Source organism: Myxocyprinus asiaticus, chromosome 26, assembly GCF_019703515.2.
Source record: "Myxocyprinus asiaticus isolate MX2 ecotype Aquarium Trade chromosome 26, UBuf_Myxa_2, whole genome shotgun sequence".
NCBI classification, from domain to species: Eukaryota; Metazoa; Chordata; class Actinopteri; order Cypriniformes; family Catostomidae; genus Myxocyprinus; species Myxocyprinus asiaticus.
In genome coordinates this window covers 10,072,409-10,096,820 of record NC_059369.1, presented here as the reverse complement: position 1 = coordinate 10,096,820, position 24,412 = coordinate 10,072,409, and the positions used below count along the sequence as shown (strand labels likewise).

Here is a 24,412-nt window from a genome sequence, read left to right as displayed (position 1 = left end):
TAGTTCTTAGCTCAACTTTTATTGACAACATTCTATTTATCCATTATTATCTTTTATCAAACAGTCTCTGTTACGAACGAAAATGTGCCGGTAAATGGAGAACTCACCTCTTGCAATACCTTGGTAAATGGTCATTTTCAGAGTTGGTGTTCATTCGTTGGCTTGCAAAAGTTTGTTTGGCAGGAGTGCTGTGATGAGTGGACATTGGTTTTCTGCTGTCTTCATGAATTCTCTCTCGCGGACTGATGCGAGCCGCTCACTCCAGGACAAGATGACAACATGCATATACAGTAGGCTATAGTATGCAGATTTCTATAGTCAGCAAAATACCAGCAAAATATTATTAGATGATTTCTTGTACATTGTGTGAATTCGGGTCTCGGGTTGATCAGAAAAAGTACACGCGCATTCCGTGAAGCTTATTGGCTGTGTTCATAATCTTGAATGGGCAAAGACGTCATCATGAGACATTGTGAATAACCCGCGGACAAGACGCCATACAGTCATTGCGTCGAACCAAGGGAAATGCGGTTGTTAGCCTACTAAATGGAGTCACAGTGCAAAGCAGTATGTATTATATTGAATCTGGGCGGGGGAAAACATTTTCCAAAATATATCTCTGTGTTAAATGTTTTGTAGGCTATAATCCACCCCCAAACAGTTTACTAAACAGTAAAATATGATTATGAATCATAAAAAACTCATGAAACAGCAAAATGGAAAAGGTAGCATACAAAAATTTTAAAAATCTACCTAAATTATTATATAATTAAGTCTTGCTTTAATTTATAGGCTACTTGTGTGATTTTATTGTTTTCAACAATTAGCTAGGTTATTGCTTAAAATTGCTAAAATATGATACACTAAAATATACCAATAAAAACAATCATAACAAAATTTCACCAAATTGAATTGAGAAATCTTGAAAAGAATTTAGCCTAATTAATAAAATGTTAAAGGTATAGTTCACCCAAAATGAAAATTCTCTCATCATTTACTCACCCTCATGCCATTCCAGATGTATATGACTTTCTTTCTTCTGCAGAACACAAATTAAAATATTTAGAAGTATATTTCATCTCTGTAGGTCCATACATTACAAGTGAATGGGGGCCAAAATGTTGAAACTCCAAAATTCACATAAAAGGAGCATAAAAGTAATCCATACAACTCCAGTGGTTAAATCCATGTGTTCAGACACGATATGATAGGTGTGGGTGAGAAAAAGATAAATATTTAAGTCATTTTTGTCAGAAATTCTCCTTCCTGAGAGGGTGATATGCGCAAAAACTGTGAATCACCAAAAACAGAAGGAGAAAGTGAAGGACTTCTGTTTCTCACCCACACCTGTCATATCACTTCTGAAGACATGGATTTAGCTTCAAAATATTGGCACCCATTCACTTGCATTGAATGGACCTACAGAGCTGAAATACTCTTCTCTAAATCTCCATTTGAGTGCAGCAGAAGAATGAAAGTCATACACATCTGGGATGGCATGAGGGTGAGTAAATAATGAGAGGATTTTCATTTGTGGGTGAACTATCCCTTTAAATTTATTCTTAAATGTATTCTTTATTACATTTATTTTAGATTACCTAATTAAATTTTATGGAATTTTGTTATGAAATTAAAATGTGTAAATCTTAAAAATAGGCTAAAATTGCCTATATTTTTTGAGTGTATAGGAATTTTAGTTTGGAGGATACAAATAAACATCCTAATTTAAACTCAGAAAGAAAGAAAGTGGTTAAAATATATTGGGAGGACTGGTGAAAAATTTATACTAAGTTATTCTAAATGAAAATCAACTAAAAATATGTGGTGCAAAAAGAATTCATAAATGAGCGTGTTTTTGTTACGAGACACATCAGTCGATGCATTCTTATGATCAAGACATCCAGTCAGGGGCCTGTCTATCAACATCTCCATTGAGAGACCGATCTGCGTGTCTGCAGACCAACCTATCTCAGCCATTTTGTTTATGCGCCACCTCGCCATGGCGGAGATGGAAGACGGCGACGAGCCGGGTTTAGTGCACACACACAGCGGTTCGTCTGGATCCAAATCAGGGGGAGACAAGATGTTCTCCCTGAAGAAGTGGAATGCAGTGGCCATGTGGAGCTGGGACGTGGAGTGTGACACCTGCGCTATTTGTCGGGTTCAAGTAATGGGTGAGTGTTTCTCTAGCTAACCGTTAGCTCTGATAGCATTTCTGTGTATGTCTGTTCTGTACATATATTTGTGCTTGCTAGCCGGTTTCTTTCCATACATGACTGTAACCAACAGGTTTCGCCTGGCACAGACTACTGAGTCATTTCTGGAAAAGCAACGCTGTTAAAAGCGTTGTGTGAGAGAGTGTGAGACATGACCGTGTCTCAAAACGAGCGTCATAGGTGTCCACAAAAACGCCGAATGGAACGTTGGAACGCACTGATGATGGTCAAAAATAATGAAACGAACGCACCTAAATGCTCAGTGTCTCTAAATCCAACGTCCTTACGATGTAACAAATAAAATAAAATAAAAAATATACTAAATCGAACGTTCGAGCTTGCTTACGATGCCAATTGAATCGAACGTACTTATGGTGGTGAAAAATCCTGAATCGAACGTTCGAACTTCCCTATATATCCCATTAAGCATGGATCGAACGTATTTAAAATGAACAAAAATGCTGATTCGAATGTTCGAACCTGCCTGTAATGTCCATTAATGATGAATCGAACGTATTTAAAATGAACAAATGCTGATTCGAATGTTCGAACTTGCCTGTAATGCCCATTAATGATTAATCGAACGTACTTATAATGCTCAAAAACGCTGAATTGAACGGTCGAGCACATTTGTATTCAGACATTCAAATGCGCCTGTAATGCCCAAAAATGTTTAATCAACCATGTCTGTGATGTTCAAAAATGCTGAGTTGAATGTTTGAAAGTACTCTTGGTGCCCATAAATGCTGAATCAAATGTTCAAATCCACATGATGCCAAGTGCAAACGCACCTGTGTACTCAATGTTTCTTAATCGGACGTTCAAACTTGCCTATGATGCCTATTAAATGATGAATTGAATGTTTTTATGATGCTCAAAGACACTAAATTGAACGTTCAAGCACATTTATGATGCCCGAAGATGCTGAATCAGACATGCAAATGTGCCAGTAATGCTTGAAAATGCTGAATTGAATTGGTATGTGATGTTCAAAAATGCTGAATCTAACATTCTAATCCACATATGATGGCCTAAAAATGTTGATTCAAACACACCTTATTACTCAATGTTTCTGAATCGAATGTTCAAACGTGTCTGTGATGCCCATTATATGATGAATCTAATGTACTTATGATGCTCAAAAACGCTGAATCAAATGTTCAAACGCATTTACGATGACAAACGATGCTGAATCAGACACGTATGTGATGTTCAAATCCACATATAATGCCTTAAAAATGGTGAATCAAAAGTTCGCATGCACCTAATTACTCTGTTTCTGAATCAAACCTTCAAACTATTCAATGATGAAGCTAATGTGCTTATGATGCCCAAAATTTTTTGAATCGAGTATTCAAATGGATGCATGATGCTCCATTATGCTTAACCCTTATGCACTGTTCATCATTAAGGGTGTGTTCACACTTTGCAGGTTTGGTTCGATTAAAACGAACTCTGGTGCGATTGCTCTGTTAGTGCGGTCCATTTGAACAAGTGTGAACGCTGTCACCCGTACCTTGGTGCGCACCAAACAAGCGGACCGAGACCGCCTGAATAGTGGGTCTCGGTCCGCTTCCAAACAAACTCTGGTGTGGTTCGATTGATATATGAACACAATATGGACCAAAAACAGGAAGTAATTTGCCTTATACTGACCTCAAGCATACCTGGTTCTTCTCATCATAGAAGCTATGTTGCCCATTACAGTTTGGTACAGGCGTCGGAACCACCATCATCCGTCCTTGCAGCATATCTTCGTTTGTGTGTGCAACGGAGGAATTCCTGGCACTGTTTTGACTCCTTTACACATTTTATTAGCTCTTCGTTTGTTCTCAGCTGGTAAAAATACCACCATATATACATAAATATAACGAGCGCATTTTGCCCAGCAGCCAGCATTGTTTTGGATGATCGGCAAGTTCCGTCATAAAATATCCATCAAAAGCTGTCCAATCAGGTTGTGATTTTTCCTGATGCCTTTGGTTTTGTATCATTAGGTTCGGTGTTAAAAATGCCAGTGTGAATGCTAAGCGAACCAGGACTAAATGTATCATTTTCTTTTTTGGTCTGGACCAAGAGAACCGAACACACCCTAAATCACGTTCCAGTTGTTCCCGGTCAAAAGTGACCGGAAACAATAAACATGTAATTATGAAATGTATATGCATTTAGATATATATTTAAACATTGTCAAAGACTACTCTTGTCAAAGTTTAGCATTTAGTTTGATTGGTTTGAGATTATTTTTGTCAGTTTTTGCATACCTGAAATTAGTAGAATAAAAAGTAATAACCTAATTTATTCTTGGTTGTAACGAGCTGTGTCCCAAATGACACACTACACTATGCACTTACAAAATGTACTATGCACTCAGACAGTTAGTGTATTAATTTTCAAATTGTAGTATCTTCCTAAATGGAACACTTAACATTTTTTTACTACACGGAAGCATTCGCCGTTTAACAGCTGACGGAAGTGACGTTTCAAACCCAAGCATTGTGCTGCTGCTAGCTCTAGCACGCTATCCACCCTCAGTTCAACACTTATATCTCAGTAATATACATATTCACACAGCATCTCACACTACTTACACTTCAAAATGACGTAAAATAGTGCAGAAGTGTGCGATTTGGGACGCACCTAAGGTGTTTGTGTGTGTGGGTAAGTCCATCTCAATTGGTCCAATACGGGTTGTTTGACCATTTTTAATTTTCCTATGTTTTTTTTGAGTGATTACCTCTATGTATTGGTATTGCAAAACCACCAGTTTTTTTATTATTATTTTACTTAACCACGACGACCATCTTTGTGTTATGGCGCACAGCAAATTTTGGTTGTACAGCGGTTTACGAAAACCTCAATATCTCTGCTCAGGATGGTTCTAGCTCCTTGGATCAAAAACTGATCTCTAGAGCACATTATAAGGTACATGTAGAAACATTTTGCACATTCTTGTTCCTTAGACTTAGAACTTAAGTCCTAATGTAATGCTCAAGATTGCTCAAAGTTCCGCTTTTAGGGTCAATTTATAATGGGAAGGGTTCGAGTCTCGGTCTTAATTTTTTTAGGAGGTACCTAGGTAAGTATAGTGTGCATGCAGAATATTTCAGGTTTGAGACTTCTCTTTTTTTTTTTAATTCCCTTCACTTTCGGGGTGAATCTCTGGTGGGGGACCAGATAGGAACCTGAAATTTCCTCTATAATCTTGAGTTTGAGGTTTCACTGGTTACAGAGCTAGGGCTAGTAGAAATCTGGGGAAAAGCCTACTTTATTCATGCATTTTGAGAAATGAACAGATGTAATATAAGCATAACAAATAATAAAAATGAACAGTATTTTACAGTAATTATGTTTATGATTGATATACAATAGCTTATGCTTGTCAATAAGGTCTAAAATGTTGCTACTTTTGATATTGGCAACAGTGAAGCTTGATCTATCATAGGGTTCTTAAAAAACATTCATAAATCATTTAGTTTTAAGTAACCTTAATGAACTGTATGTGGAGTTTAAAAATCAGCACCTAGAGTTAAAGATAGGGAGATCAAAATTTTGTGAACTGAGGCCAAAATGGTGTGTGCTGGCAGGAGCATCTGGAACTCACACTGTTTGTGTCTGCACACAACATCAGAACATCAGTTTGATGGTTGAATCAGCACAGCTAAAAGTGCACTACAAAGACCTGCTGGAACTTCTAGTCTGTGACATAAAGAGTTATGACTGCATGCTCAACAAGTGTGACCAGTGTCCAGGTATAGAGGCCTTACTGCAGATGCTTGAAGAGTCAGACAAAGATGACACACTTCCTGATAACATAAACTTTAAGCAATGGGCTATGACTGACAGAGCAGATATGATCACTGTCATTCTCCCTAGGGATTAATGAGATGAGAAACTCAATGCGTTGAAGACACACCATTGTTTGAGGACATAAGTGTGGAAAACTGATGTTTTTGTAAAATTCTTCCACCCACCTGGACCAAGAACATCATTCAAAATGTCTACTGAGGACAAAGTGTGGGTTCCCATGAACAGTGTTCTCAGAAAACTGACACCTGCCGAATTGACTACTGTCACCGGACGTTCCCACAACATTTCAGAGAGACTGAGTGAGGAAATCTCACAGCTTCTAATAAAACATGTACATGTAAACATGTAAAATACCTTTCATTTTTGTTATTTGTTATGCGTATATTACATCTTTTCATTTCTCAAAATGCATAAAGTAGGCTTTTCCCCAAATTTCTACTAGCCCTAGCTCTGTAACCAGTGGAATCTCAAATGGCTTTTTACAGCAGAATGCTACTATACAGGACTTATTTCTGTGAAATTCCAGGTACTCATCTTGTCCCCCACCAGAGATATTCAACCTGAAAGAGATAAACATCAGAGCATCTTTTTGCAGCTCATCAGACAACGGTGCGGTGGTGGATTGTGTCTGAGTGTTGATTTCACGCTATGTTATTACCTAGTTGGTGAGACACAGTGCTGGAAAGTAAAATAAACAACGTCCATCTTTTACTCTCCGTGACAATGAGCTTATAGCTAACTAGTTAATCACGTAGCTACTTTCATTGTTGTCAGCTGAGTGGAAGCTAATGTGTTAACGTATTCACATTCACAGTTTGGTACCCCCTTCAACCGAACAATTCCAGTTGTTGCATTTACAAAATGTAATATATAAAAGTCTGGTTTTCCACCGTTGAAAGTTTCACCTGAACTTGTATAGCAGAATACGGTGTAACACGGCTGCCGCTGTTTATCTTGACTCGGCAGTATTAATATAGTCAGCATTTGTCTGATACTAAACAGTAATATTGATGTTTATTTAGCTATTTATTTTATTTTTATTTATTCTTTATTTTAATGGTCAGCATTTGATTGATACTAAACAGTACTGATGTTTATTTAGTTATTTATTGTATTTTTTATTTATTCTTTATTTAAATGGTCAGCAGTTGACTTGTACTAAACATACTGTACTGATGTTTATTTAGCTATTTATTGTATTTTTATTTATTCTTTATTTTCTCAGTGTTCATTTCTAGAATTTGTTGACAATGTATAATAATAATGTCAAATATTCTTTGATAAAAATATTTAAGAAAGCAGCCTTCTTAGTACCTGGATTATAGTCATATCGGTGCAAAATCGGTGAACAATCCACATAGAAAAGGTCTGTTTTCATTCCAGCTCAAAAAGTAAATATATCGGCCACCATATCGGTAATCGGTGAATTTTCCCTCTCTAAAATCGGTATCGGTCTCAAAAATCCCATAGCGGTCGGGCTCTAATATGTACATGTACTTTGCAGTGTGCTCTAGAGATCAGTTTTTGTTCCAAGGAGCTAGGACCATCCTGTGCCAAGATATCGAGGTTTCCATAAACCGCTGTATAACCAAAATTTGTTGTGTGCCATGACACAAAGATGGCCGTCGTGGTTAAACCAAGTTAAAATAAAATTAGAAAACTGGTGGTTTTGCAATACCAATACATAGAGGTAATCACAATAAATAAATAGGTAAATTAGATTAAAAATGGTCAAGCAACCAACTTGACAATTATTGGACCACTTGAGATGGACTGACCCCTGTGTGTGTGTGTGTTCAGCATTGTAGATGTGTTATAGTCTGACCAGTTCAGTATTGTGTGTGTGTTTGTGCTCTTGATGTTTGGTAGTCTTAACCCTACATATCTGTGTGTGTGTTTTTTCTGCATTGCGGCTGTTTATTAGATTTTATATGATAGATAATGAAAAAAAAAAAATCTTTGATTTTTAGCATTTCCCATTCATTTCCTGTGGCGGTCACTTTTGACCGGGAACAGCACAAGTGTAACACTTTTTTCTACCACTTAGACTGATCGAATCAACTCTAATTTTTTGGTGAGTTCAGTTATAAAATGGATGAAAAGTCACCAAGTCTCGTACCGGTCAGATAAAGAAAACCAGTTTAATTGAAGAAACAAAATTGATTTTGGTTAAAAATGACAGAACAGTGCATGAGGGTTAATTGCATGCTCAAACTCGCTCAGGATGCCCATAAAATGCCAAAGCAAATATTCAGTCGCACCTATGATGCCCAATAATGCAGAATTTTAACATACTTGTGATGCTCTAAAACATTGAATTGAATATATTAACGCATGTGTGATGCCCCAAATGCCAAATCAAGCATTCAAATGCATTTATGATGCCCAAAGTTGCTGAATCGGACATTCAAGTGCACCAATAAAACCCAAAAATGCCTGTGGTGTTAATAAATGCTGAGTCAAATGTTTAAATGCATCTTTGATGCCTAAAAATGCTATTTGAATGTTCAAATTCACCTGTGCTGCCCTAAAAATGCAGAATCAAACATGCCTGTGATGCTCAAAAATGCAACAATGTTTTAACATAATCCAGATTTAACTTTATTCCTGAATTATATGCATCACTTGTATTTGTAAATGTATTTCAGATGCATGTTTGAGATGCCAGGCTGAAAACAAGCAAGAGGACTGCGTTGGTAAGTAAACTATAATACCAGTGCAAGCACACTGATTACGTGCCTATTAAATCAATTACAGTAAGCCCCTGAAAGCAGAAGGCAGCACTGAATGTTGCCAATGCAAGGTACCCTTCACTAATAACTACTTTAGTGTCTTTTCATCCATTTGCCATATCTTAATCACCCTCATTTGTAATAAGTAATATAGTAACAAATGAAAGTACCGTAAATAGTCATTTAGCAGATGTTTTAAACCAAAGCCATTTACTTTGCACGTTTTAGGGACAGTCCCACTGAAGCAACCTGGGGTTAAGTACTTTTCCCAAGTGGACAATCCATAGCATTGATAGCATAACATGCCTGTCCACCATTATTATCTCTTATTCTTGGTCTTTCTTTCTCTCTCTTTCAGTGGTGTGGGGAGAGTGCAACCACTCCTTCCATAACTGCTGCATGTCCCTCTGGGTGAAGCAGAACAATCGATGCCCGCTGTGCCAACAGGACTGGGTGGTACAGAGGATCGGCAAGTGAGAATTTAAGCCTGGTATCCACCCCTCCTCCATCCACTTTGGCACTACTCCACTTAGGGAGGCAGAACTGAATACAAGAACATCGTTCCAGGAACTGAATATAAGAACATTATTCCAGCCACTGAATGTGTTGCAACATCTGTGTGCATGCATTTGACTGTCAGAGGGAAACAATGGATGTACACAGAAATGCAGGTGACACAGGTTTTTTTAAAGAGCTTTACCCCTCTGTCACCTAATACAGCATTAACAAGAGGCAACCCGAAGAGTTCCAGGGAAACGGCAGATTCACTTGGATGTTTGTGGCATCATGTGTGATGTATCTGAAGACGTAATATGTATGTTTGTATGTGTGTGTTAGAAATAAAAATGAAAATCTCAATGTGTTGTGTTTTACTTGTTAAAAACAAGATATTAAGAGATCATCAATAGATATTTGTTGCCATGCTTTACAGGGTTGCCACACTTTATGAACTGTGGATTTCCATGATATTTTCAGACGTTTGTGGGCTTATTTACAATTATTCACTTCATGCGTCTTGATCGATATGATAGCTGTACGATTGGGCATTCGCATTCCATTTGCATGAGGCAAAATATGTCTTGTCTCCGCAAAACGGAACTAAATCCAGTCTAGTCTATACTATTTCTTTGATATAGGCAAATATAGCCAAGTTCCTTTTTGTGGTGATGCTAATGCCAGGCAACGATATTTTGCTGTTATTTCGTAATTATATTGTTTCTGCAAGCTTAAAACAGTTTCTGTTGAATGCTGTGTTTGCATATGTCACTGCTGTTTGAGTTTCGCCATATCCTCCATCCATGTGTCTTTTTTATGATCATCTTTTTTCCTAAAATTCCATATGCTGAAATTAATTTGGGAGGTGTGAAGCTTACGTATGTGGTCTGAACAACCAGATGCATTTACACTTGTCTGAGTCACGTCTTGTATGCATCTATAACCACCTCCTGAGGTTTGAGTTAATCCAGAATGACTCTCGGAGGGCTTTTGCACTTGATTATTGGATATCTTTATGATTTTCAGATAAGATTATCTTGGATAATGATGCATAATCATTCCTTAAGTCCTCCGATAGTACTCTGCTTATTGTCCCACCTTTGGCTAATTCCAGTTGAACAATTAGCTCAGGATTTGAGTGCTTGTGATTAGTCCGGCAACCAGAAGGACCATTCCCAAGACAAAGACTTATTTACTGGTAACTTGACGCACATACGTTTCGATTTCCAAGGCAACATATAGCACGCTGGTTGTACTGATAGTCCCCCTGGAGCGTTCTTGGGTTAAATGCTTTGCTCAAGAGTGCAATCTAGGTTAAATGCAGTAGACTAAATTGCATCTGAGTAGTTGACATGACATGCCAAGCAGTGACAAAATTGTCCTGCAGATGACTTGCTTTATCTTAAATAATTTTAAACATTTTTTTATTCTTGTGAAATTATTTAGTGGAGCTTCCAAGGCATGTTGATTCAATTGAATCTATAGAGCATAAAACCATTGTTAAAAAATTAAAATCTCTTTCTGTCAGGCAACACAGTGGTGTGATGATTCTAGTACATGGAAAAGATAAAATAGGCTAGTTAACTGAGAAACAAGGTCAACACTAGCAAAAAGTATTAATGTTTGTTAATGTTATTACTGGAAGATACTATACAGTGTTACTGAGAAAATCATTTTTAGAATTTGGGGGCCCAATGTTGACTGATAACTTGGGTGGGGGTACCTGGGACAGAAAAAGTGGATGGACACTTTAATATTCAATGTTCTAACATCATGAAGTAACTTGATTGTAGTTGGAGGATTTGTTCATTATAAAATATTGAAGAAGATGTGAGACATCTCTGTACAGTCAAAGGTAATGTGACCATTTTTGTGCTGTCCCACATGCATCTCTTATTAAGCACCGGGTTTTGTGATGTCAAGAATTGTATGCAATGAGTTTTATATAACTACAGCAAAGCAGACTTGTGTAACATTTTATAAAACAGTCTATAACAGCTAGCAAGCTTAAGAATTGCCTGCCAAGTATAAATCTAGACAGCAGGTGTAAGGTCTAATTATAGCATCTCATGTAAAGGAAGATTTGCACACCGTAACAGCCAGAGCAGGAAAAAACAAACTTGACCTACGACTGACCTGTCTTGTAATACTAAAGTGATAAATACTCTGCTGTTTCTTATGACCATAGTATTCATCTATAAGATAAACATATTTGACTTCTAGTATCAAAGTCCTGAAAAGAGGTACCACAACAGAAAGCAAATACTTATTAGTTTACTTCTCAGTAACACATGCGGTGGGGTGCAAAAGAGACCACAGTGAAACTTTAGTATTTTTTTATTTTATTTTTAAACCCTGAAAATAAGTTTTAAGATTTTGAAAAACAAGAAAAATGATGCAGAATGAAGAAGGAAGATCAAGATTCTGCTCTTGGTCACTAATCAAAAAAGCACATTTGTGACATTAACCATGTAAACTCATTTGTGCAAAAGCTCAGATTTCCTTGCTTCCATTGAAACTCAAGTTATTCTTAGGAACATTCTCAAATCATGCTGGAGAACATGGATTATCAGGTTTTGCACTAAATTGTGGCGTTCATGCCAGCTTGAGTGCATGTTGTCAATAAAGCAAAAGGGGGCATACCAAATACTAAGAATTTCCAAAATGTATGTACATTTTTCAATTCAAGTAGTACTGCCCTGATGAAGAAATTTTAACTTAACAGATATTAACATCACTGAATTTGCACAAATGATCCCATTCAAAAGTTTACTTCCCCTTTGTTCTTAATATTGGGTGTTTCTTCCTTGATGATAAATTACTGTTTGAGTCTTCTGCGATTGTTGTTCATTGTGAGTCCCTGCTTTGTCCTGAGCAGTGAAGCTGCCCGCTGTTCTAAAGATGAATCCTCCAATACTGCGCATTCTTTGGTTTCCCAGCATCTTCTGCACATTTGAGTTCTTCCAAACAGTGGCTATATGTTGAGATCTAGCTTTTGACACTTAGAACAATTGAGGGACCAATACACAACTATCACAAAAGGTGGAAACATTTATGGATCTCAAGAAAGCAACACAAAATATTAAAGGGGGTGTAAACTTTTGAACAGGTTCATTTGTTTAAATTCAGTTATTATTTTGTCTTGTAATATCTGTTATTTCAAATAGCTTCATAAGGACAGTAGGCCCTCTCAATGAAAATTTTTAAAATGCAATTTTTATGATCCCTCTTATGTTTTTTAAATGAGAAACATCTTGCAGATTCAGCAAGGGGGGTGCCATGTTATGCACTCAACTGTAATTTGTAACGGAAATGTTTTTATTAAATTAGAAAAATTGCAAAATAGAAGCATTTTCACTACTGGCCTCAGACTACCTTTTAAATAAAATTTTCCCAAAGATATATATTATGTAATATAAGTTTTAATTATGTAAGAAAAAAACTTTTCATATCTTGCAGTTCAGACTCTCAAAGAACTGAAAACAGCGAAAATCAGCCTATAATAGCATCAACTATTAACCCAAGTGTCTTTTTGAGTGCAAGCAGGGGTGTAATCAAAACAAGCAAGTAGCCCACACCCATGAATGCAAGGCATTTGACAAGAATGTAAATGGGAATTCCCTAAATAATTTGTTTTAAGCTTTATATTTCAGTGTAATTAGTGCAATGTTACTATCGCTCATAATTATGGTTGGGGACTAAATTAAGTATAAAATGTACATAACTACACTGATTGTGATATGGACATGAATGATACCTCAAAGACTTACATTGAAGGATGGATCCAAACCATATCTATGTACCAGAATATCAAAAAGACTGGGTCATTAAGTCCTTTGACTTGGGCACAGTAAGCAACCACCTAGAATAGCCTAGCAACCATCTAAAAATGCCCTAGCAACCAGCCAGAACATCCCAGCAACCTCAGCTGCGCCTTGGCAATCACCCAGAACACTCAAGCATTGTGGCAATGAGTTTTGCACAAACAAGGACCACTGACGTTGAGAGCAGAGAGGACAGATAGAGGCAACAGTGGCATTGTCTATTACTTAGTATTGTGGCTAAACATAGTCCAAAGCCTCTTAAGTCAGGTACGGCATAAGTTCCTTTCAACGCGCGGCATCCGCGAATGAGCATACAAAGGCACTTGCTTAAGAGAAAATCCCTATTGGGGATTTTAATTCTGCTTGAGCAATTACCTCAAGTGTGATGCATGGGAGACTCAGACTGAGACTTGAAGCCTCACTCTCTTTGTCTCATCAGTGATTCAGAGCTTGCCATCTACAGTGGTTGCCCACATCCCATTTTTTATTCATTGTTACCTGGAGCATCACACGTTGACCCTTCACCAACCACAGCCATGTGTGACATGGGCGGACTGGGCAATCTTGTGGCCAACACGGCCTATCTGAAAGCACAAAGTGGAGACGACAAGGAGATGATGAAACGAAGGCGTAGCCTCACCCTTCCCAAACCAGAGCAGTGTACTGCAGTCCGTGCAAATATTCCCAATGATTTTGAGCAGATCTGCGAGAAGCAACCCATCGGGAAGACATGTTTCCAACAATTCCTTTTAACCTCCAGTCCGCAATACATTGCTGCTGCTGAGTTCCTTGATGAGTTGAATGACTGGAATTTGGCGGAGGCAGGAGCAAAGGACAAAGCCAGGCAGAACATCATCAACAAATTCTGCAAAGCTGATTCCAAGAGTTTCTTGACCTTTCTGGCAGGGGGTGTGGCAGAGAAGTGTAAAGCAGTCTCAGAGAAGGACTTTGAAGAGGTGATGATGGGACAAGTGAAGGATGCAACACATGAGTTCCTGAAAGGAAATCTGTTCACCGATTATCAGACAAGCCCGTTCTTTGAAAGGTTTCTGCAATGGAAGGAATTTGAGAAGCAGCCGATCTCTGATAAATACTTCTATGAGTTCAGGACTTTGGGGAAAGGAGGATTTGGAGAGGTGAGTGTTTGTACCATCCTCCTTTTGATGCCAATTTTTAGGCCCAGTAAAGAAATAAAAATATGCCTGTAGATGTGATCATGTCACCAAGATCCTCATCTTGCTAGCTTCTATGACTGCTTTTGACCTGTGTGTGCTTTGATTGTATCTACTTCTGGTTAAACTCAGGCCTTCACAGGGTTTATTAGCAATAATGTAAGTGAATAGTTACTCCGGTCAGTCAAGTTTAAAAAAGGACCAAAAAATAAACAAAAAACACCATAAAACCACCATTAAATTATTTGATTAAAAAAAAAGAAAAAAGAAAACTGTTACTTTTTGCCTTTTTTTTTATGTTCCGCTCTCTCTTTACAGGTATGTGCTGTTCAGGTGAGAAACACAGGTCAGATGTACGCCTGCAAGAAACTGGACAAGAAACGTCTGAAGAAGAAAGGAGGGGAGAAGATGGCTCTGCTGGAGAAACAGATCTTGGAGAGGGTGAACAGCCTGTTTCTGGTGAACCTGGCCTACACGTTTCACACAAAGACCCACCTGTGTCTGGTCATGACTCTGATGAATGGAGGGGATCTGAAGTACCACATCTACCACATTGGGGAGCATGGCCTTGAGATGGAGCGTATCATCTTTTACACAGCTCAGATCACCACTGGGATCCTGCATCTACATGCCATGGATATTGCGTACAGGGACATGAAGCCAGAGAACGTGCTGCTGGACAGTCAGGGCCAGTGCAGGCTGTCAGACCTGGGTCTGGCTGTGGAGCTTCCAAATGGGAAAACCATCTGTCAAAAGGTAGACAGGAAGAGCTTCAAGGAAATAAAAATATTGTCCTTCCGCAAAGTTTACTGTGTTTTAATGTTTGTGCTATTTTGAACTAACATATTGGAGTGGTGTAGCTTAGTGGTTAACACTCTGGGCTGGTAAGGCAATTAGGTTCGAACCCTACAAGATTTGATCATTGTGCTTTCATCATTGTGCTACCTAATCTCCACCAAAATTTTAATTAGTGGCCAAAATTTTTAGTTTTTAGTTTTTTTCAATGAGTGATTCTTAAAGGAATAGTTCACCCAAAAATTAAACTTCTCTTTACATTATTTCCTCACCCTCATGCCATCCCAGATGTGTATGACTTACTTCTGCAAAACACAAATGAAGATTTTTAGAAGAATATTTCAGCTCTGTAGATCCATACAACGCAAGTGAATGGGTGCCAAAATGTCGACGTTCCAAAAATCACATAAAGGCATCATGAAAGTAATCCATATGACTCCAGTGGTTCAATCCATATCTTCAGATATGATAGGTATGGGTGAGAAACAGATCAATATTTAAGTCAAGTTTTGCTAGAAATTCTTGTCCCTGCCCAGTAGGGAGCAATATGCACAAAGAATGTTAATCACCAAAACACAAGAAGAATGTGAAAGTTTAAGTGGAGACTGACTGAGCAGGGAGGAGAATTTAATATTGAGACATAAATATTGATCTGTTTCTCACCCACACCTATCATATCCGCTTCTGGACACATTGATTTAACCACTGGAGTCACATGCATTACTTTTATGCTGACTTGTATGATTTTTGGAGCTTCAAAAATTTTGGTCACCATTCACTTACATTGTATGGACCAAAAGAGCTGAGAAATTCTTCTAAAAATCTTTATTTGTGTTCTGCTGAAGAATGAAAGTCATACACATCCAGGATGGCATAAGTGTGAGTAAACGATTAGAGAATTTTAATTTTTGGGTGAATTAACCCTTTAATCTATTACCCCCAATTTCCCCCAATCTTATAGCCACTATGGTTATAGCCTAGCAAAGTACTAATAGCTATTTATCGCTACTAACCCCAAGTCTATTCCTAAAGCATTACATTTCACACATAGATTGGAATGTATGTACTTGTAATTTGAACAGATAACTGAGTTAATTCTGGTAGTAATTTTACCACTAAATTCCAATGTGCCTTGCAATAAATCACACATTGTAAATAAAAAATAAAGAAAATTCTGTATTGAAACATGCCAAAATTCTAAACGTTTTGAGGTTGAATATTACATGATTGAAAATCAGTTTGAAAATATCTAATAGCAGCTATAGCTAGCAGATATCTTTGCACCACATCACATTATTTCAAGTCAATATTTGGTAAAACCACTGATCATTGATTTTTTTCCCACAACAGAATTACTATTTTGCTGGCGCTGCGTCCATAGGAGGGCTTCATGGAAATTGATGCCATGCTGTTGTGTCACGTGACAGTGCGCCAGAAGTTTAACTCTTAAATGACAGTGTAGAGTGTTCTGAAGAATATTCAGTCAGTTTAAATTAATTGCAATTATGCGTTGCGTATAGCGAAGCCAAAATACAACGTCCACACATGTGGACGCAGGGTCGCACAAGGTTATTTTAAGAAGAGGGAATGTCACAACAAATCAGGTTTGAACAGGAAATGCATGGACAAAAACAAATTCTGCATTTTTCAGAAAATGCATAAAACATTTGAAAATAAACTACATAGACAGTAAAAGCTTAATCTTTTAAAAATCAAAAGTATAATTTCAGTAGATTGCACACAAATGGCACCATTTCCACAGAATCACCCAAATATTGAGTTCCAACACTGAACTTGATTTATCAAGTGACCTCAGCACAAAATGAGAGAAACGTGGGACTCTACAAAGACAAATTGGTCAATTGCATTATTTACTAGGTCTTACATTTCAGAGTCAGACATACCACAAAACTTTGAGAAAGCTTTCTCTAATGCTGATCACAGTATTACCCAAAGCTGGCATTGAGGGCACAGCACACCTTGACTAAAGAGAGTAGATAGCCTCAGGGGTTTAACTTGAGTCCCTGGAGCTGCATGCTGGTGGAATGGAGACAGATTTTGACTGTTTGACTTATAGAAATCTCCTCTAAAGTAAGTTTTATTGAGAATTAAGAAAAGGTCACAGTTGGTTCCATGTAAGATTTGATAGAAACTGCCTTTTCTGAGCACTGTCTATTTCAGGTGGCAAAAAGAAGGTTGATAGTTTTCACAAAATCATTTTTCTCATAACCCCTCTTTCTCTCCCATACCCTCTGGTCTCTTTTGTTGTCTTTTCCATCTCAGGCTGGCACTAAAGGGTACATGGCACCAGAGATTCTGAAGCAGGAACCGTATCGTATGTCAGTGGACTGGTGGGCCCTGGGTTGTAGTATCTATGAGATGGTGGCTGGCCGTTTGCCCTTTAAAGGACACAAAGAGAAAGTCCAGAAAGAAGAGGTAACCAGAAGAACTCTAGAAGATGAGTGCAAATTTGAACACAAAGGGTTTGACACTCCCACCAAGGACATCATCAGTCTTTTTCTGAAAAAAAAAGTTGAAGATCGTCTTGGCTGCAAGTAAGTGGCAGTGATTCTATGGTTATGTGAGCTGAAAACCTAGTGAGCTGCCTAACTAGACAGCATTCCAAAAGGTTAATTCTTTTGCCTCCTAAAGGCTGAGGGTATACTGTGTTTTTTCATGTGCTGTTATGTCTCGTTCAGTCATGTCTTATGGATGAGTTTGATGCATGTGCGTTACGACTGCTTTATGAATCTTTATTACAGTCAACTCCATTCACATGCGCTGATGACACACACAGTTGCCGTCCGTTTGTCTGGTACAATTGGCCTGCATGTGGACAGTCAGCGTGGCCTGTGCTGATGCTGAAATTTCCATTATGCACACTATGCATGGGCTGTAGCAGCACATGGAAAAGCGAAGTATATTTTGGCCATCAGATACCTTGTTTTAGCCAGATTCCAAAGCAGCATTGCATGTATTATTTGCATAGAAGGCAATACCAGAATGTATTATGGGGGTCGCAATGAAAAATAAATACACAAAGTCAGACAAGATGAGAGAAATGATGCTGTTGTTCAATACTGAAAGTATAGATGCAAAATATAAAGTGTTTTTAAAAATAATTATATTACCCATAGAGCTGACAATCGATAAAAAAAAATGTAATCGCATTAATTACATGATATGGCAATTATTTAATCAAATTAATCACAATAAATCGCATACACTAATATTTGCAGAGAAAGGCCCCCAAACAACAATAATTCAATACAAAATGATTAAATAATTAGAAAATAATAAATAATTCTGATAATTATAATGCACTGTGACAGACTAGCATTGATTAGACAACAGAGATATATTTATTATAAGGGCTTTTCTAAGGACACGTCATTGTTCGCATGCATCAGAGTCTAACTTTGGCTGCGTTGCCTCATAAACACAGCGGTTTTAGGACGCTATGTCAAGTTAAATGTAGTTTTTGAAATAAAAAATTAATAATATAAAAAACACGTCTCGAGACCCCTGCAATCCGAGTTGGGACCCCTGTTGACTGGTACTCGTAAAAACATGAAGGTGGTACTTTAAAGGGACAGTTCACCCAAAGATGAAAATTCTCTCATCATTTACTCAACCTCATGCCATCCCAGATGTGTATGACTTGTTTCTTCTGCTGTACACAAACAAAGACTTTTAGAAGAATATTTCAGCTCTGTGCATCCATACAATGCAAGTGAATGGTGGCCAGAACTCATATGGTTTAACAAGCACATAAAGGCAGCATAAAATTAATCCATAAGACTCCAGTGGTTAAATCCATTTCTTCGTAAGTGATATGATAGGTGTGGGTGAGAAACAGATCAATATTTAAGCCCTTTTTTATTATAAATCTCCACCTTTGACCAGCCCCGACCAGTAGGTGGCTGAATGTGAAAGTCACAACCACACTAGAATGTGGAATTGAAAATGAAATTGTAAACTTACAGTTAAAAATGTAACTTAAATATTGGTCTGTTTCTCACCCACACCGATCATATCACGTCTGAAGAAATGGAGTTAACCACTGTGCTTTTTGGACCATCTGAGTTTTGGTCACCATTCACTTGTATCGTGAGGACCAAAGCTGAGAAATTCTTCTGAAAATCTTAATTTGTGTTCTTCTGAAGAAAGAAAGTCATACACATCTGGGATGGCATGAGCGTGAGGAAATGAAGAGAGAATTTTAATTTTTGGGTGAACTATCCTTTTAAGCTTGAATTGCTCTGAGGGTAGGAATATTCCTTATTACCATCCGGGGGCATGATTAATTGCATTTAATTTTTACACATTATTTTTATCTAATTAATCGCACTGAATTAATAACTTAAATGGACAGCCCTAATTAACCAATGTATATTTAACAACACAGTGTTAGCTTAGCAACATGCTAACGTCAAAATCTATTGGAATCAATTGTGTGTTGAGTCTCCTGTGTGCTTCTTGTAAGGAATGCTATATGTATGATGTACTCGTTGGTTCCTGTGTAGAATGTTCTTTCCAAATCAGTCACTTATAAGGGTTAATTTCAGTTAGGATGCTGGAGGAAGGGAGCTGCTTATGCAGGCAATAGCCAGCAAGTCTGCTTATTTTGTTTTGCAACAGAGCTTCTGTATTTCATGGCAAAAGGACACACTGTTTCCACTGGTGGTCATTATTAGGACATGGTCAGTCCAGCTCTGCCCTCTGCCTGCCAGTTTAGAAGCAGAAGATTTACTCCGTCAGCAGAAATAAGCCAGTGTGGCACCATTTATAAGAAACGGTCTGTTTAAAATCAGTCTCTCTCAGTAAATGGGTTTGCAGTGGGTTTGGAGCTTCAGCAGTGGGTTTGGATGGAGTAAAGCATGAATGTTAAACCATATTAGCTTTGGGTCATTTAATTCTCTGGGTGAAGACACCAGGTAGAGATTCCATAACAGTTTTGTTGCATAGGCATAGGTTTAAATGACATATTAACATATACATATATTCCCATAGTCACTTGTTATAGCACTTTTTGAAGCCAATTATAACATTTATTTGAATGCTGTATAAAGAACAGTTCTTTTACTTCCCAAGTAAATCTTATTTTAAGGAAGTTTAGATATTTTATAGCAATCTGGTCTTAAAGAATCATGTTACTATACCCAAGTTTTTTTCCGAAAGGATTTTTCATGGCTTGTACGTTTCGTGGCAGTTTTCTGATGAAATGAATACTAGAGGCACTAAAACAACTATGACTTTTATTCCCTTTCACACAAATCACAAGTAAAACAGTCACAAGCAGATAATCAGTTCATAAACATTTACTTTCCACCCTGTTCCTCACACAACACTATCTTATTACATCAAAACACTTTTACTATAACGAAGGGCTTATATGTTAAAACATCCCATTGTCTGACATATTAAAAAATTGCTGGATACAATGTCTGGAGAAAATATTAACACAATATTTGTGGCATCAACCCCTTTAGCTGATGCCACAAGTTTACTGAGAGACGCCATCCCAATGATGACAGTGCTTTGCTGCGACGGAGGTTTAAACTTGCAGACAGTTTGCAAAGTCCAAATCCGTAACTAAAGGGGGTTGTATCACGGACACTGGCAAAAGCAGCCTGCATTATTCCCGTTTCACTTGCCCGCAAGAGAGAACTTTCTCACTTCAGAATCGCATTAAAACAGCCTTGCGTTGCCATCTTTTGGAGAAGGACACCAGGCTTGATGTGCGTGTCAAGCTGTAGAGAAACGCTGCACACATTTGACTTTGCATCAGCAGCAAAATGCCTCTGTGCTATTTAAAATCGGGGCAAAATAGTCGTAAAAATAAAGAGAAAGAAAGTAACCAAGGTGAGAAATTATGTGACATAACCTAGCAATTTAACGATTTTTTAAAATATTTCTTTGTGAACAAAAATATATGTGGCAGATTACAGTTTAGCTTTTTACTTTGCCCTCTGCTTTGGTTTTGAATGTTTTTTTAACGCTAATTCCGTGACTATTTGTTTTTTTATGAAAAAGCAGCTATGATAAATAAACACTTATTGTTCATTTGACTTGACTGTGTCATTATTATATCGGATATTGTGCATAGTCCATTGCTTTACACAGTGCAAAATAAGCAGAAATGAGATGACCAATGAGATTTTTTTCCAATTTGTCCGGGAAACTTTTTAATTCCCGGACACGTCCTGCACCAAAATTTAAACATGACTTGTAAGGCAATACATTTTAATAATTGTATACATAACCAACTACATTTACAAACTTGTTCAAGTGCAATCGAATTGCGCAGTAGCTCAACTAATTGCACTCGTGATGCAAAGGACCGGTACGAGTCCTGAAGTGTACACGAGCCGTCATGTTAGCTGAAAGTGTCACTGATACACCACAAAATTTCATGGTTGCTTTAGTGTTTTTCACCTCACATTTGCTTTTATGTCACTTTCAGTTAGGTTTAGGTTTAACGTTTTGGGTAGGGAGGGAGATTCACTTGATTTAAAACTCAATGGAACATTAACCTTAAAAACCTCATCTGTTTGGGGCAACATTTAACTCGCTTTTAGTGCCATAAAGTGGACATTTTACTTCGGAACTGCTGCAATATGTGTCATGAATCACATAATATTATTTTAACAAAATGTCACCACAGTCACATAATTTTCATGAAATCAGTCTGTTTTATATCATTATATTGCCATCATGTTGGACAGTTGCACTTATATGCAGTGTCACTACCTGTGAACTGTTTTTGTCCTTAGGGAGGATGACCCTCGGAAACACGAGTTCTTCAAATCTATCAACTTCCCTCGACTGGAGGCGGGGCTTGTTGCACCTCCATGGGTGCCCAAACCCAACGTTGTGTACGCTAAAGATACAGATGACATCAAAGAATTCTCAGAGGTCAAAGGGATTGAACTTGATGCCAACGATGAGATGTTTTTTAAAGAATTCAGCACAGGGGCAGTGCCAATTCCATGGCAACAGGAGATGATTGACAGTGGACTCTTTGATGAGCTAAATGACCCAAACAGGAAGGAATCAACAGGAGGACTGGAGGATGATGAGAAACAATCCAAATCTTGCACTCTTCTGTGAGAGAATGAGAAAGTATTTCACAACAAATCTGTTGTTTTATGTTTAACTAATTGAAATGTGCTTTATAAATTTTTTCTTAAAGAAAGAGTTCACCCAAAAATTTCAATTCTCTCATCATTTACTCACCCTCATGCCATCACAGATATTATGACTTTCTTTCTTCTACAAAACACAAATTATGATTTTTGAAGAATATTTCAGCTCTGTAGGTCCAAACAATGCAAGTGAATGGGTTCCAAAAATTTTAAGCTCCAAAATGCACATAAAGACATCATAAAAGTAATTCACACGACTCCAGTGGTTAAATCCATGTCTTCTGAAACGATATGATAGGTGTGGCTGAGAAACAGATCAATATCTAAATCCTTTTTTACTATAAATCTCCACTTTAACTTTCATATTCTTCTTTTGTTTTTGGTGATTCACATTCTTCGTGCATATCATATTTATTGTAAAGATGGCGCTGCACATGGCCACCTCGGTGTGGAGCTCTCTGATTCTTTTGCTGTTTTTATTTGTTTGTTCTCTGTTTAGTCATTTTTACCAGGAACGAACTGCTGAACATTCGGCAGCACATACCAGAAAATCTTTTCCCGGTTTTTGAATATTCAGACATTTTGTTGGACATTTTAGTCGGAGGCGCAGCTGTGATGTTTAAGTGTGCTATGAGACGCAGGCGAGGGAATCGAGCCGGCATGCTGGTCAAGCTCCGACAGCGTGTCTTTCGAACAGCACTGCCGAGTATTCATCTAACGAATCTCCACTCTCTCCCTAACAAAACGGATGAACTACATCTCCTCACCCGTACAAACAAGGACTTTTCAAACTCTACTGCCTTGTGCTTCATAGAAACCTGGCTGAGTGAAGCCATTCCGGACAGCGTTACATCTGCCAGGCTTTTAGCTGTTCAGAGCGGATCGCATCGCGGAGTTAACGGGGAAAACGAGATGCGGTGGAACATGCTTTTACATCAATGAAAGTTGGTGTACAGATGTAACAACTTTAAAGAAGATGTACTGTCCTAATTTGGAAGCACTCTTTATCAACTGTAAGCCTTTCTACTCGCTGCGGGAGTTTTCCTCGTTTATTCTGGTGAGTGTTTATATTCCTCCACACGCGTGCATGAGCGCAGCGCTGCAACAGCTGGCTGATCAGATCGCAGACACGGAGCAACAACACCCGGACTCATTTATTATTATTCTCAGTGATTTCAACAAAGCCAACCTCACCCGTGAACTGCCAAAATACAGACAGCACATTATATGCCCCACCAGAGACAGAAATATACTGGACCACTGCTACACAACATTAAAGGATGCATATCGCTCTGTTCCTAGAGCAGCTTTGGGACTCTCTGATCACTGTCTGGTTCATCTTCTTCCAAACCTACAAGCAGAAACCTAAATCAGCTAAACCTGTATTTATGACTTTGAAAAGATGGACCAATGAAGCAGAGCTGGAACTATAAGCTGCTTTGACTGCACTGATTGGAGTGTTTTTGAGGCTGCAGACACCAATCTGGACGAGCTCACAGATACTGTGACATCGTATATCAGTTTCTGTGAGGATATGTGCATTCCTACCAGGACTTATTTAACGTTCAGCAACGACAAACCATGGTTTACAGAAAAACTCAGACAGCTTTGTCATGCCAAAGAGGATGCTTACAGAAGCAGGGATAAAATCTTGTATAATCAGGCCAAAACAAACTGACTAAGGAAATTAAAGTGGCTAAAAAAAGCTACTTTGAGAAGCCGAAAAACAAGTTTTCCCAAGCCCAGTCTCACACCCCACACCCGGTTTGACCCTAATTTCACACAAACACCAACACCTCCTGCAACTATCTGCAACTATCATCCCTGTCCAAAAGAAACCCAAGATCACAGGACTTAATGACTACAGACCTATCACTCTGACGTCTGTGGTCATGAAGTCATTTGAGAGACTGGTGTTGTCCCACCTGAAGAACATTACTGAACCTTTTCTAGATCCCCTTCAATTTGCTTATCGAGCAAATAGGTCTGTGGATGATGCAGTCAACATGGGATTGCATCATACCCTGCAACATCTGGACAGACCAGGGACATATGCAAGGATCCTTTAAGTAGACTTTAGTTCGGCTTTCAACACCATCATCCCAGCTCTCCTATGGAATAAATTCACCCAGCTCTCTGTTCTCTAGTCAATCTGTCAGTGGAGCACCAGCTTTCTGACGGACAGGCAGCAGCTAGAGAGACTGGGGAAATTCACTTCCA

The 24,412-nt window shown here is 38.1% G+C and overlaps 3 protein-coding genes across 3 annotated transcripts in view; 2 read left to right on the top strand and 1 right to left on the bottom strand.

Moving 5' to 3' along the window:
- Positions 1–228, bottom strand: part of trpc6b (transient receptor potential cation channel, subfamily C, member 6b) — a 37,460-nt gene extending 37,232 nt beyond the window's left edge. The window contains exon 1 of the mRNA XM_051656285.1: positions 108–228. Coding sequence (XP_051512245.1) covers positions 108–205 — 98 coding nt within the window. The 5' untranslated portion in view covers positions 206–228. The remainder of the gene's footprint in view (positions 1–107) is intronic.
- On the top strand, positions 191–22,157 carry LOC127416754 (rhodopsin kinase grk7-b-like). The gene is given in 5 exon segments (XM_051656294.1): positions 191–290; positions 13,517–14,213; positions 14,568–15,005; positions 17,328–17,609; positions 21,825–22,157. Coding segments are annotated over 5 exon segments (1,761 nt in total). The 5' UTR covers positions 191–279.
- On the top strand, positions 1,971–9,616 carry LOC127416783 (RING-box protein 2). Its single transcript, XM_051656335.1, has 3 exons — positions 1,971–2,174; positions 8,675–8,722; positions 9,117–9,616. Exons 1-3 carry the CDS (start codon positions 1,985–1,987, stop codon positions 9,233–9,235), a joined length of 357 nt encoding a protein of 118 aa, XP_051512295.1. The 5' UTR covers positions 1,971–1,984; the 3' UTR covers positions 9,236–9,616.
- Positions 22,158–24,412: the final 2,255 nt, after the last annotated feature.